This window comes from Gavialis gangeticus, unplaced genomic scaffold (genome assembly GCF_001723915.1).
Source record: "Gavialis gangeticus isolate Ggan-Ray unplaced genomic scaffold, GavGan_comp1, whole genome shotgun sequence".
Lineage (NCBI taxonomy): Eukaryota > Metazoa > Chordata > Crocodylia > Gavialidae > Gavialis > Gavialis gangeticus.
The window spans coordinates 7,733,841-7,748,850 of record NW_017728994.1 but is presented as its reverse complement, the minus strand read 5'-3'; the positions used below and the strand labels follow the sequence as shown (position 1 = coordinate 7,748,850).

At 40.9% G+C, this 15,010-nt stretch overlaps 1 protein-coding gene across 4 annotated transcripts in view; it reads left to right on the top strand.

Moving 5' to 3' along the window:
• Window positions 1–15,010, top strand: part of CDHR1 (cadherin related family member 1) — a 118,681-nt gene that overhangs the window by 89,085 nt on the left and 14,586 nt on the right. For all 4 annotated transcript variants that reach the window (XM_019502291.1, XM_019502289.1, XM_019502288.1 and 1 more), the window contains 3 exons: window positions 2,898–2,965; window positions 6,013–6,241; window positions 7,242–7,496. In XM_019502291.1, the coding sequence (XP_019357836.1) occupies window positions 2,898–2,965; window positions 6,013–6,241; window positions 7,242–7,496 (552 nt within the window). The remainder of the gene's footprint in view (window positions 1–2,897; window positions 2,966–6,012; window positions 6,242–7,241; window positions 7,497–15,010) is intronic.

Below are 15,010 nucleotides of genomic sequence, written 5' to 3'. Positions count from 1 at the left end.
TTTTTTTGAGAAAATGGAGGGGTCTTTCTCTTTTGGAAACAGAAGAGACTGGTTATTTAGGGAGCTAGCACAAAATCAGAAGTCCCTCCAGGCAGTACTCAGTTCCTTTGGGCTTCTTTTCCAAATGAGGTAAAAATGTAATAAAAAGCAAACAAAATAACACAGAGTTGCAGCAGTTCTTTAGGAAATACTCTTCTCGTCTCTGCATTGGCCTGCTCAGAGTCTGCCCCTTTTCTCACTTCAATATGTAGCTATGAAAATTTAGAGCTATTTTCCTGCCCACTCCCTGAAGGAATTCTCCTGTCTCCTACCCTCTTATCAAATGCAGGCATATGTTCCTCATGGAACACATCCCTTCCATATGGAAGCAGCCCAGTGGGAATGAGCTTGACCACTGCTATACCTTATAGAGGCCCAGTTATAGATCTAATCCTGAAGTGTGCTGATCATTCTCAATATCCACTGAAGCTTGTAGAACCAAGGACTTTCAGCATCTTGAAAGATCAGGACAGCAGCCAGAGTGAGCTCTCATCACTGCCAGTATCCTCTTACTATCTTTATTCTATCCCACTAAAGGCAAAGTCTTCAACACAAGTAGGGCCCAGCCCTATGTTGAGAGAGAGCATAGGCTGACTCCTTGGTGGTATAAAACAACATGCAAGAGAAAAACTACTCCTGCAAACTTGTGCATCTTGAGATCAAGACAGAATGGACGTACAGCATTTACCATATTGCAGGGGTTTTCAACCTTTTTGAATCTGTGTACCCCCAGTGGCTGGATACGGAGCAGGGGGCATGTGGCACACGGCTGGGCATGGGGGGGTGGGGGGTGGCATGTGGCTGAACGTGGAGCAGCAGCAGCCACCATGTGCAAACTTCCCCTGCCCCCCATATCCAGCTGGATGCATGGTGGCACTCAGTCCCTGCCCGCCCACACATACCTACTAGGTCCTTCTCAAGTACCCCTGGGGGTACTCATACCCCTGGCTGACAACCCCTGCCCTATTGTATAGCAGAGGTATATTAAATTCCAATGTGTGGAAACAAGTAGCCTCTTTTGTTACAGAAATACAAGGGACTCAATAAGGTGCTTGTTATTAGGAATGACTTTATTGCAATCCAGGGTAGGTTTTAGCACTTTTTAGCCACCAAAGAAAAAAGTCATCATGCATTGGACAAATAGAAAGCTAACTAGCTTCTACATGGAAGATTTAGCTAAAATCTGTACTACCTCTTTATGTTCAGTTATGGGAAGAGATTGTTTATTTATTTTACCAGCACTTCACAGTGTCAGAGTCAGAAAAGCAGAATGTTACACAGGCCCTAGAAGCACTGGAGAAATCTTCCAGCTATAAATAATACTAAGCAGCATCTATTTAATACAACAATCAGTATCTGAGTCAGAGGTAGAGGATCTAAGACTAAGATGGAACATAGATCAGTATGTCACAAAGCTGAGGCACCTCACAGCCACCTGTGAATTTGCAAATGATAGAAGACCACATATTGCTTAGCAACAGAGATGCTGTTGGCAGGGACAGAACGCTAAGTGATCTGCAAGGCAGATTTGGGGCATGCTGCAGAGACAGTGAAATGACAGAAATGGTACTGAAAGAATTAAAAGGAAGTTCCTGGAGATGAAAGCAACAAATAGGAAAAAGTACCCAAAGAAGAGAGACAAGACACTCTACAGGAAACCAGCCATGAGTCAGCATAACAAAGATTCCAATTTGTGATTACCATAGTAGCAGAAGAAAGAAAAAGTGTCCAGCATCAAGGGGGCCTGCAGAAAATATAAGAAAAGAAGACATTTTGTAAAAGCAATAAGGAAAGGTCCATCTAGTAAAAGGCAAGAAATCAGCATATTAGAAGAGTTCATATTCAGTATCAAATATGCATGAGAGCACTGCCTGACCCAGATTCAGAGACATACCATATCAGAATGAACTGAGATCATGTAACTGAAAGCAGCTGTTCTAAGACAAAGGCTACGTGTGAATTTTGGGGACTTCTGAGTGTTTCTGGAAGAAATTAGCATGCAAAATGAAATTCAGTAAAAAGTACCTGAAGTTATTAATTCTGAGATGTTGAAAACAGTTCACGTTAATTATCAAGAACCAGAGGCACTTCCCCACAAAGCTACAGATATGGTATACTGGCTGTGCAGGAGTTTTGGAAACTGAATATATTGTTAAAGACTACAAAACAAGTAACAATATTTAAGCAAATGAAGTGAAACAACTAGTTATACATGTAGGCAGGGCACCTGCCTAGTTCAACTAACATTCGTATTCTGTAGACATCAATGAACAGATATACCGGCATAGAAAATTCATTATAGAGAACAAAGTAATAGAGGGAGAAATAGAAACAGTTTATTATCACTGAGTCAGCTGCATCTCCCAATCCTCATAAAAAAATTAAGAATCTGTGTATATGTTCCTTAAAGTCCCTGTTTGGGCCAGGAACATTGTGTTAATGTTTAACTAATATCTAGTAAATTTTGTGTGAGAGTTGTTTGGCAGGTTACCACATTAAAGCAATCTTTATTTCTATGAAATGAAGGATGTTAAGAGATGTGTGTTTAAACTCCAACGCATAGAGCCACCCAGTGGGCATTCCAGAGTATATTGCTTGTGATCAAACAGAGTGCTCAGGACGCTGTTTGAAAAAAGTTTTGTTATGAGACTCAGTATTATCAGATCCTGTTGAATTTTCTAAACTTCCACATGAAAAATGTTAATGAAATGTTAATAAATATGATGATAAATACTCTTAGAAGGGGGAAAGTCCGCTGTGTTTGATCATTGCATTGTTTAGACTGATCTGCTAAGCAAAACATAATACAATTTTCTCCAGGTAAATAAATCAGGACTTTTTAAAATTCTTTTCTTAAGGCTACAGATCCAGATTCAGGACTTTGGGGAGAAGTCAAATACTCCATATATGGAACAGGCACTGATCTGTAAGTAAAAAGCTAAGTTTTTAAAAAATTAAAAAAGGAAGGTGCTACTTATAAAATATGAGTGTTAAGACAAGAGCTGACAGCTCAGACTAATGCATGTTGAGATTAATTTCCAAGGGGAATTTACCCTGGGCCTTCCATAAGTTGTTTCTATAAAATCATTTTCTACTCCTAGAGAGAGTCAAAGTCATTACACACAAGTTTTATTACTTTATGGCAGTTTACCCACAAGCCCCAAAGAGGCAAGAGACTGCTAAAGTAATAGCACACAGAATGTGAGCATATTATCAATTATAAACACTTGTAATAGGAAGGAGGATTTTTTGTGCTGGTTAATGCAGAAAATCAGCTTTTGTAGAAAAAGTTTCACTTATACTTAGTTGTAAATATGGTACAATTTCAACACTTGGTCAAATGTACAAAAACACCAATGATCAAAGGTGACAAGATCTACTGATTTCTACAGTATTCTCTGAAGTGCAATGCCAATAGCACTTTTAGCACTGGAGGTTGTTAGCATTGGATATTAGAATTGGCATCCAAAACTTGTAGCAGGAAAGCCCAGAAAGGAAAGAAAAAATTACTTGCCTTATGATTGGGCATAAAAAACACCTCATTGATTTGATCAGGTCGTCCAGGCTGCTTCCCATCTCATTCAGTATCTGGCTGATGCTCTTAACTATCTCTAATGTCACTGAGGTAAGGATTTTTATGGATGATATCTTTTACAGAACCAACTGTATAGGTGGGAAGGGTACAGACAAGTTTTTGAGTATGGAATTCCCTTCGTCAGGTCTCAGGAGTTTGTCTTTATCCCTCTCAATGATACAGTTAGTCCAATAAAAGACATCACCCACAAAAATCCTCGCCCCTCTCATTTTTTCTGGATCATCATGGGTACAACAACACCCCAACTCTGCCACCATGATATCATTGGCCACTCATATCATCCTGCCAAACCACTCAACGACACTGTCTAACATATAACTGCAAAGAAGAACTTGCAAATTCTGTTGCTCATTTTACATACGAAACTAATTAGGAAAACCAGGCAAGCCCTAGAATTCCACAGTCTAACTGGGAGATGTCCAAGTTTCTGCTGCCAACAGAAGAATATTCATCTGCAGGAGCTTCTAAATTGCATCTTATTTTGAGCTTCTCCACTAATTCTTGGCAAGCTATTAACTGGGTAGACACAAGCGAGCCAAGGGTCATATGCTGGCTTCAGACCTGTTAAGATTAAAATGTAACAGCTGGTGTCAGGAAGCTTGTGAAGGCTGCTACCAAAGATGTTTTTTAAAAGTATGTGCAAGTGTCTTCTGATTTTCACACTTCTAAAGCTGTAACGTTTAAAGTAAGAAATGAGATTTTATTCCCCTTAAGTGTGGAATTTCATTGCTTAGGCAGAATGAGGGAAAGGAAAGTAATCTCGTTAAGGCAGGCGGAAAGCACAGTAAAACTAACTCTTTCAGAGAGGTATAAGTTTATAAATTGTCACCGTGACCTGACTTCTGTCTGACTTCAGATTAATGTAGCTAACTACCTCTCTCTACTCATGATTAATGCACTGGATTTTACCTCAGGAAATCTGGATCATTGTTCCAGCTCTGCCACAGACTTCCAGAGTTACCTTGGCTGCATGACTTAGATACAATGATTCAGCTATTTCTATTAGGAATGTTAAATGAATTAAAAAGTTAGATCAGTATAATTCCTGTCATTCTGATATACATGTGGAGTGTGCCAGAACACCTCTGCCTCATTTCCTGCTGTATGAAAAGGAGTTAATAGTATTGCTTTGTGTTTAATGCCATGAGTCCTTTCTCAACTGAGGTCTGTATGTACAACTGTAGTATAAACAATGATCATAGATAACAACATCTTTTTTATAATAATGCGCAAAAGGATTTATTTTATTTTTCATTGATTACAGAGCACATAAAAGCCTTTAATTTTCACAAAACTTATATTTGGTGCCTAAACTGACAGTCCATTAAAAAAGGATATTCTGGTATCTTTAAGATAAATTCAGTCTTTTGCCTGTCGCTCTTCACCATGCTTCAGTAATTAAAAATGCACAGAATTGAACTTGCCACAGATAATTCTGAATACCTGCTACCTCCTTGTGCCAATTTATGAAACAGTAATTATTTTTTGGAGGAGATAATTACCCTGTGTTTTTGGGGTGTTAGAGGAGCCATTTCTGTTATCCATTCTGAGACACTAAGAGGCAAATATTATATGCAACACAATTTCCTCAGCTATTCAGAAAGTGTCAATCAGTCTTAATTTATTCAGGACATGATCTAATACACTGTGGTTATAAACTGAATGAATATGCGGTTCTCTAATATTTTAACACAAAGCGATTATTTTGTGAAAAAGCCATCACACTGAGCATTTCACAAGCACAAAAGCTGCCAACAACAAATGCACTGAAAGAGCAAACACAGTAATAATTTTTTTTCAAAGAAGTGACAATAATTCTCTGTTTTCAAAACAAAAAGGACAAGCAAAAAATATGTAGGGTCATTGCTTAGGGAACAGTCTCGGTTTTAGATCTGTTTTCGAAGTAATGGGATAGGGGACTCACAACTGTATGCTTTGTAGCCTTGTGTCACTGCCCAGATCTTTAAAAAGCTTACCTGCAGTAAACCATATCTGTACGGTGGCGCCTTTCTCAGTTGTTTTTTCAACTCCCCCAGTCCTGGATTGAGTTGGCACCCAATATAATTTAGAGCGGTAACATAGACGTAATGCAGCACCTTTTGTCCACGATGTGAGCTCACCCAACAAAACCCTCCCACATACCTACTTGCATTGTGGAGCAGGCAAGAAACCATGGGCATAGGGCCAGTTATGTCAGACTCATACCACATAATGATTTAATTCTGTCAGAAGCTTCTTTTTTGGCCCTTTGTTAGCCAGACACAATCTATCTAGATTAACCTGAGCTTTCATTTGTGCTGGGTATGAGTTCAGTAATCTTTGTAGGATATGTGCATCCCTGAAGTGACAGATTATTGCTTTTCATGCTTTCCTTCCAGATTTCTGATCCACCCATCAACAGGTATTATTTATACCCAGCCATGGGCTGTATTAGATGCTGAAGTCAGCTCAAAGTACAACTTCTATGTAAAGGCAGAAGACACAGAGGGGAAGTACAGCTTGGCTGAGGTATTTATTACGGTGCTAGATGTCAATGATCACCCACCAGAATTCAGTGACAACATCCAGGAAAAGACTATGATCATTGGGTCTCCAGTGAAGATAGAGGTGAGACAAGAAACAATATATGGAACTTTATGGGAGCAAATGTAAAGAGGTTTTAAAGTACCCCCCTTTGGTCCCAAAGTGTGCATAAATTAGATGGGGAGAGGGGATTTTCCTCTCCCACTATGTCAATTACTTTGCCAGTTTGTGGCAATATGTAACACAGAGATAAAACATGCACTCCTAATTTTTGCATATTGTTCAGAAAGAAAAATGTGCCCAAAATGTAAATCTATTAAAATAATAAAGCTAAGCAGCATTATTTGAATAGCTGAGTTAAGGATAAATCACAGTTGCCCATATCCATGAGTTTCCAGTGGTGTTAACCATCAAAACAAGTCAAGCTTGTTGGTAAGATTGTATGTGAATACTTGAATTTGTCCATGCCATTGGGTCAGTTCTGTAAAGACAGGGTTTTAGTTTCCAGCAGCACAAATTATCTGCTGGTAAAGAAAAAAAAAGATATTTCATCAGACATACATAATCAAGCCTGATGGCAAAACTAGACCTTTACTTAGCCAAAGTAAATACACAGGTATGACAAAGGCTCATACAGTTATATAGTGTGAGGACCTAGCTGACTGTCAGATTATTTTCAGTGAATTGAACATTTAAGAAGAAAACATTTTAAATTATTTTCCCAGTCTGTTTGCAGGAAGACTTGCAGTAAAATAGTCTAAGATGTCCACTGTTACAGAGTGGTTGATTGTATTCCCATACATAATTACTTATTTGCATTTTTTTTCTCTTTTAATCTCAAACAGAAGTTGTCTAGACTGAAAGCATTGCACTTCGGAATTTTTCTGTAGAAAAATTCAACATTGAGAGAGGGAGAAGGAGAAAATGTTACTCTAAGATCACATAGCTATGTCTCAGTAGTCTCACAGCAAATGCTTTTCCTGCCCCTATAGTATGCTAATACTTGCTCAGAAACATTGACTACTCTGCTTTCAAGCAAATTCATAAGCCATAACACACTGTTTCCAATATTGCCCCCAAATAGGCTGTAGATCAAGATGCAGAAGAACCCAACAACATTGTGGACTACTCTATTATGCAAGCAGATCCAGCCAATGTATTTGACATAGACCAAAGCACTGGGGAGATAAAGCTGAAGTCATATATCAGATCCCTGGATATCATCCACAACATCACAAAGAACAAAGACTGTATATGGTCCCTGATAGTCCAAGCCAAAGACCGGGGTTCCCCTTCATTTAGCACTACTGCAGTACTGAAGATTGATATCACAGAGGAGGTAAGCTGATGTTGGAGAGAAATCGCCCACCTTGAAAGCTGTTTAGGTAGATTTTGTGCAATTTACTAATTAACGGGCTGTCATCAACAAAAGGTTTTCCCAAGCATCAGAGCCTGACATACGGATTCTTGGTAGGCCCACAGTTTAGAACCTTCCTAGAGCCCTATTGTATAACCAGATTCTGAGTGGAGAAGTTATAAAGGTAGGAGCAGAATGCATTTCTTATTTCTTATTCTGACTACATGCCTCTGAGAGCAAATTTCATTCTGGTTCCTAAAATTCCACATTGCCAATTAATAGAGTCAACAAGGAATTGGATCAAAAGTCTTTACACAATGGTGAGAAGGTGGTGTTTGGAGAGGACTGGTGTGTAGGGAGGGAACAAATACTTTGACTAGCTACATTCTCCATTGTGACAGCATCGTGGTCAGTTGGCTTCAGTAATCTTCACAAGTCCAGTGTGTATGAGAGAGAACAAGTGCATACTCAAGAGGGTAAAGAGCTTATAAAACACTTGCTTTTGTCACACTTCACAGTGACTACTGGTGAGTGGTTGTGGATGCATGTTATTTAGGACTGTTGAGCTAATGCTGAGCCCAAGCCAACACAGAGTTCACAAGCTCCAGGAGCAGAGTGGGAACAGAAGTCAGAGCCAGAGGAGGCTGGCTTGTGTATTTGATATAGGGCTTTCATACCAGGTACTACAAGGGTTATAATTTGGTCCCAAGGAATTGCAATAGGAACTGCTTACCTAGGTATCTGTCTCAGTATGCAAGTACCATTTTTGCATGCACTAGTGCTCTTTTGTATGCACAGGCAGGGGGAACGTGTAGGTGGTGCACGTGGGTACACGTACACCCCCTGTGTGTGGTGGTGCACCCCCTGCAAAAAGGCACCACCAACAATGTCGGTGGTGCCTCTGGGCAGTCCCTGATCACCCCTGGCTGCTGCTGATCCTGCCAGTGGCTCCTGTAGGTGGTCACTGACCCATAGTCGGCACTCACCATCCCACCCCCGCTGCCGACAATGCTGGCAGTGTCTGCAGAAACTCCCCACTCCCTGCCACTGGGCTCCTGCCATTGCAGCTGGGCTTCTGCTGTTGCCTCCACACTCCCACTGCCAGTGGCTAAGCTGTGCCACCACAGCCGCCAGGGGCACGTGTTGTTCATGTGCACAGGCCTAGGTTTTTGGAGCAGAATGAGCCAAAAGAGATTTTGCTGGTATAAAGTAAGCACACTCACTTTAGAAAGTTTGTCTTAGCCTTAACTTCTAAAAGGATCTTGCTTCTGAAAAACTGAAGTGGTTCAATGACCAACATGCAGTGTTTCTAAGTCAATGGTAGCTTTATATAACACACACCACAGGCTAGAGGCAACTATTCATTAAGGGCATCCTTTATTCCAACAGCTAAATAAGATCATAATAACCTATTACCAGATTTTTCCAAGTAGGACATAGTTGTAATTAATGAAACGATGCCTTTAATGAATCAAAATAGATGGTAAAAATACCATGCTGCAGCTACTGCAGGCAATCACAACTCTCTCACCTATATCTTGGTTTTATCTATCTGTTCATAAGCTACACATAGACAGGCACACAACTGTGAGGATATCTATCACCAGAGAAGATTTCACCACCGCTGGGTAGTGCTTAGCTTTGACATTAGATTTCTACAGAAAAGCAAAATGAAAGAGCATGCCACTTCTAGCTCTCCCTGCTCTCCTGAGGAATGGTTGATGAGATGCCACCCTGAGGGGACTGACTAAGTACCAGGCTTCAGTGAGGTGACTGTCTACCTGGATATTAGCATAGACCACTGATGAGCAGGGATTAGAAAAAAGGAGTGTATGAAAATATGAGTAGTCAAGTTCTCACCTGTTTATTTCCAGTACTTAAGGAGAACAAGTTTCCATCTCTTTCTCCCTCTGTCCCCTTGGGAACTTGCTTCCCCAGAAACCCACTTCTTCTGCATGTTCTCTGGCTGCTGATCTAAAGGCTCATTGGGACTATAAAGTGGGAACAGCAGGAAAAGCTAATGTTTTGCTGAAAAGTAGCCCCATCTCCTAAGGATAAGAGAATGGAGTGCCCCTTTCCTGCATCCTTCCTTCTTCAAGAGAAGTCTGGCCCCTAGCTAGTTCTTCCATTAGAAGGGGAAAGAGGGAGTCCTGCCTCCAGTTTTCCCCTCTCCAAAGAGAGTCCATAGGTGAACAGATTAGGTAGTCTCTCCACTCCTGGTACTCCCTAGGGTAGGTATGTGGATGCAGAAAAGGTGGTGAAGGCAGTTAGAAAAACAAGGGCTCTTCCCCTAGGCAGTTCTGAATCCTGCACATGCACTTACACATTCACTTGTTTGATTGTCTATAAACCTGCTTTGAGACATAGACTCCTCATCCTTCACCTTCCCTTTCCCTTTATTGGTAGGTGCACTACAAAGGCTGAAGTGCCATTCCTCCACATGGTATCAGCAATCATGATCATACATTAAGAACTGAGGAACTCCTCCTCCTAATTTGATCCACTTAAATGACAGCCAACTAGCAAATGGAGAATGTTGAATCTCATCTATTTGGACCATCTCCAAGTAAAATCAGCCTCAGTGTTCTGTCCCTCAAGTACTGCCTTTGTGGACTTTTAGTCCATTATATTGGGACTAAAAGCAGCATACATCAATGGGTATTCACCAAGAGGAGAACAGTTGGGAAAAAACAGACATAATGATCACAAGCTCCTAGAAGACTGTTTCAGACTCAAGATTAGGAAAAACTTCTTCACAGCTAGGGTGTCCAGACTGTGAAATAAGCTCTCTCCAGAGAGGGTATAACCGCCTACCCTGGAAATCTTCAAAAGGAGACTGGATGGTCACCTTGCTGGATGGTCACCTGACCCCAGTTGTCTTCCCTGCTTGGTGCAGGGGGCTGGACTCGATGACCTTCCGGGTTCCCTTTCAGCCTCACAATCTATGAATCTATGAATATTCTACTATCTAATTATCCCACATAGTTGCCTTACACAAAAATTTTTACACAGTGCTCAACCACATTTTATATCATTACTTTAAAAATATGCTCCCAGTTCCACCTTGCCTCTGAGAGAGATTCAGTCTTCAGGTACAAAAATCTTTTTCATGGGTTGTGATGGAAGAGAGAGTTCTCAAAATCTATTTATGGCCAATGTTCTTAATCACTTTTCTGTCCCTGAAAGATTCCATCTTATCCACCACCCTTTTGCTTTCACTCATAGCCTGTGGAAGATGTTGACATAATCTAAAAATCTATTACAATACAACACAATCTTAAGCAAGAGTACATGAAGGAAACAGTCCTTTCTAAAGCTTATGGGTACATAGTCACTTAAAGCCTATGTTTTTGCATACATCATCTTTTCTTTGTTCACTCTAAGTGCACTATATCTTTTAGTTATAAGGCTGCATGTTGGGTGATTTTTTTATTAGTACTTACGGATAAAGGGCTTTTTTGACAGCATAACTAGAGGTTTCCTGCAGTGTTAATCACACTGAGTAATTAAGGAGGCATATTTTTCTGATTAACATTTACTATTACAATTAGTGCAAGACTGTACCCTTCGAGATAGAAGCCTGGCAGCTAAGTTCAGCAGTATAATACATCAAAAAGACCTTTTACTCCTGGAATAATACAGAGATAAAATTTTCCAGAGGCTGTTTAATTTAATGGAGTCTGTTTTTATGGAAATTAGTATTGATTGCTCCTGACACTTTTCTTAATCTCCTATCCTTGCTGAACAGAATAAGAAACAGATGCTGTAGAAACCACTATTTTCTTCATGTTCAAAGGCCCTGTTTAAAATGTATTCCCCAGAGACATGTTTTTCAAACAGCTGTTTAAAGCTAGGCACCTGTGCCCCGTATCTTTTCAGCTGTTCCATTAGTGGACACCTGTGCCACCCATTATTGTCCCAAGGGGTTCTACAAGGATATGGTTCTACAAGGATACCTTTACACATAGGATTGAGGCTTATGCATGCCAAGGCATGTAAAGTTAGTGCTATCTTTTAAGAAATTAAAAGGTTAAGCCGTTTATTTAGACCTACCTGTAAATATTGGTGATGCCTCATTTTAGGAACTTGTATTTGAAAGCTTCAGCCTAAATCATTTATTTTATATACAAACTGAGATAAAAATGATAAACTAAATTGGATATTCTCCCCATCTCTGCATCCATTTCCATGAGTGTTAGGGTAGGTGAGGGACACCAGAGAGTTTTATCTACTATCTTAGAGTCCAATTATTACTTTCCAAGTGTTTATGCTGTTCCCTTGCATGAATGTGTGACAACACATTCAGAGGAAAGCAGCTTGCAGTGGTGATACAGATGGTAACTCATGTGATTTAAAAACACGCATTATGCCTCAGAAAGACCTAACATAAAATGAGACCGCTGCTCCTTGGGGAAAAAAAGTCTGAGTTGCCCATAAACTTGCAGACATCCACATCATACCCAACCCCTGGGTACAAAGATGTAGTGTATTTTCAACAATACTCTACACAAACTAAGAAGTATATATATGGTCACATACAATATGAGAGGCCAGATGAAAGAGTAGGAGTGTGGCTATCTGGTGCTAAACAGGATATGGGGGAATTAAGAAAATTAGTCAACATTTCATTATGCAAGTGGTCATATTAACGTGATCTAATTCACTCCTGCTCTTTGAAGGCTTAGTTGTGGGAAAGGAGAGGAAAAGGTAGTTATTAGGGCTGTGCAAAACTTTGGTCCCTGATTTGATTCTGTGGAGACTCGGACCGATTCAGTGGCTGAATCTCTAATCCAAATCGAATCAGAGGACCCTTGAAACTCTCCAAATTGAATCGGAACCCTCCAATTTGGAGAGACTCAGAAAGCTTTGGAGATTTTGACATAGGGACAGCTTTAAATGTTTTTCCTACATACCTCTGAGTAGCAGGGGCTCATGAATGCTGCAATGCTGGGATGCATGGAGTGTCCCACAGAAGCACAGGGGGCTCCCCAGCATGCTCAGCAGCAGACTCAGAAGTGGACCAGAAACACTTTTGCTTCACTTCTAGGTCTGCTGGGGATCATGCTGGGGGGTTCCCCCTGCACCCTCCTGGCTCAGTAACTAGTGCCTCCTGGGTCTGAGCAGGACCTAGGGCCCCTCTGTGACCGATCACCAAGCTGGGAGTGTGTGGAGGGGGCCCCCAGTGTGCTCCCCAGCTGACCCAGACTTCTGGTCCACTTCCGGGTTTGCCACCAAGCACATGGAGGGCCCCCACACACTCCTGTGGGATGCTCCATGCACCCCAGTATCGCAGCAATCACGAGCCGTGCCTGCTACCTTAAGGTATGTAGAAAAAACATTTAACGCTGTGTCTATGTCTGAATTTCTGATTCTCTGAATCAGCATTGAATCTTCAAATTCAAATTCAGCTGAATCGAATCAGGGACAGTGACCCAAATCAACAAACTGAATCACTGTCCCTGATTCAGGCTGAATCCAAATCGAATAGGGCCCACTTCACCATAGTAGTTATATTCACTGCAGAAGTATGCCCTTACCATACTCATTTTTCATATATGCCCCTTGAAACATTTAGTCACAATTTTCAGTCAATGTAACTATTCAAATAAGTCCTGCTGAAGAGCACCCTTTCTACTTAGCATTACATTGAGCTTGGAAGTAAAGCTTGTGAAAGCAGCTTCAAAGGCATGCACTGGCAACTGAGCCCATTTAGATGGGCTCTAGTGCCACCTAACTCTCACCAAAATCAGTGATAACTAGGGACTTAAATGCCTTTATACATCTGGGTCTTAACTGTAGATGATTTTTCAGCCATAAAATCTATGCCACTGCAGAATATTTGGATAGCACAAGAATCATCAGCACATAAAGTATTAGGCGAAGGAGGGAAATAGCTAAAGGCAGTGTAAAAGAAAAATGCTCCTGGTTAATGCTTTCAGTGGGAGCCTTGTTTTAGGCTTGGACTTTCCATTTTTCAAAATTGTTATGAGCAATTTGGCTATCTTGAAATCTTGGGCATGTTTTATCAGCCCTATGATTATATTCACATGTCCTTCTTGGCTAGTTCTTATGTAACTGTGAAGATCAGTTCAGTAAACATCAGGGCATCATCACTCATGAAAAATCACTGTTTTAACTCTTCATTGAATAGTGCATTCAAATAGAATCACAGAAAAGTAGGGCTGGAAGGGACCTCAAGAGGTCACTGTCTAGTCCAACCCCCTTTTCAAGACAGGACCATCCCTGTCTAAACTATTCAAGTGTCTGTCTAACCAGTTATTAAAAGCCTCAGGAACAAACCCTCACACACAACTAATAGGCATAATGCCCAAAGCATTAAAACACCTTTAACTTGCCACAGAGAAGGGAAATCAGAATACTTCCAGTGTTCTGCCACTGCACCACTGCATGGACAGGAACTAGTTTGTTAAAATATATTTGTGAGATCCAAGGAAGAGGACTATGCCTCCACTGCAAAGGAAGGCAAAAATCTCCACTGTCCATGCCAGTCTGACCATGGATGTTGCAATTTATCTGACCAGGAGTGGAGGAGAAAGTCAGGGCCCTCTGGGTTTTCTAAGTCCCAGTAGAAGCATGAGCACAACCCAGTCAAAATCCCCAGCTTTGGCTGTGTCCCATCCGAAATGCTTCTGAGGAAGGCAAGGAGACCCCAGACATCAGAAGAAATCAGCAAGAAACCTGACTTCCTAGCCCCACAAATCAATAATATTTCCATCCCTATTTTCTATATTAATAGGCAAAACATTAAAAAAATCTAACTAATATAATAATTTGAGAGTGTTTCAGAGGTAATAACTATTAGGTAATTTAAGAGGTAATAACTATTAGGGCTGTGCGAAATTTCAGCAGCCATTTCATTCTGGAGGTGTTTCAGCCTGTTTCAGTGCCCAAAACACCGAATCCAAATCAAAACGAAAGACTCCAAAACATCTCCAAAATGAAACAGAACCATTCAAAACATTTCAGAATGTTTTGGAATGTTTCAGAAGCAAGCTTGTGGGGAAACAGAAACTCAGAAGAGGTGGGGAAGGACTGCTTTGATATGGGCATCTGTAGCTGGCCAGTGTCTGCAATCTGTCCCTGAGGTCCCTTCCAATCCCAGGGCTCTGGGGGAGGGATGGAGAAAGAACATATAAGGCTGTTTGTGAACACCTCTCTGCCTTTTGTGAGATCTGTCACTTGCAACATGAGCAGCAAAGCACAGAATCTGAAGGAGTCCAGGCTGTTAACAGCAGGTAGCTTGTTGCTACCAAGTAGTAGCCAGCTGTTAGCCAATCCTTGCCTACATACCCTTTCCTACCATCCCTATTGTTAACCCCTTTCAAATACTTCTTCCCCAAAAATCCTCTTATTTATTCTTGTTGGGTTTTTTCACCACAAACAAAAAGAAACCTGTGTTTTGCCTGGCAGTGTCTCATCACTGTGCAGGAAAACACTACACATATACACACACAGACACACATTTTTCAGCACAC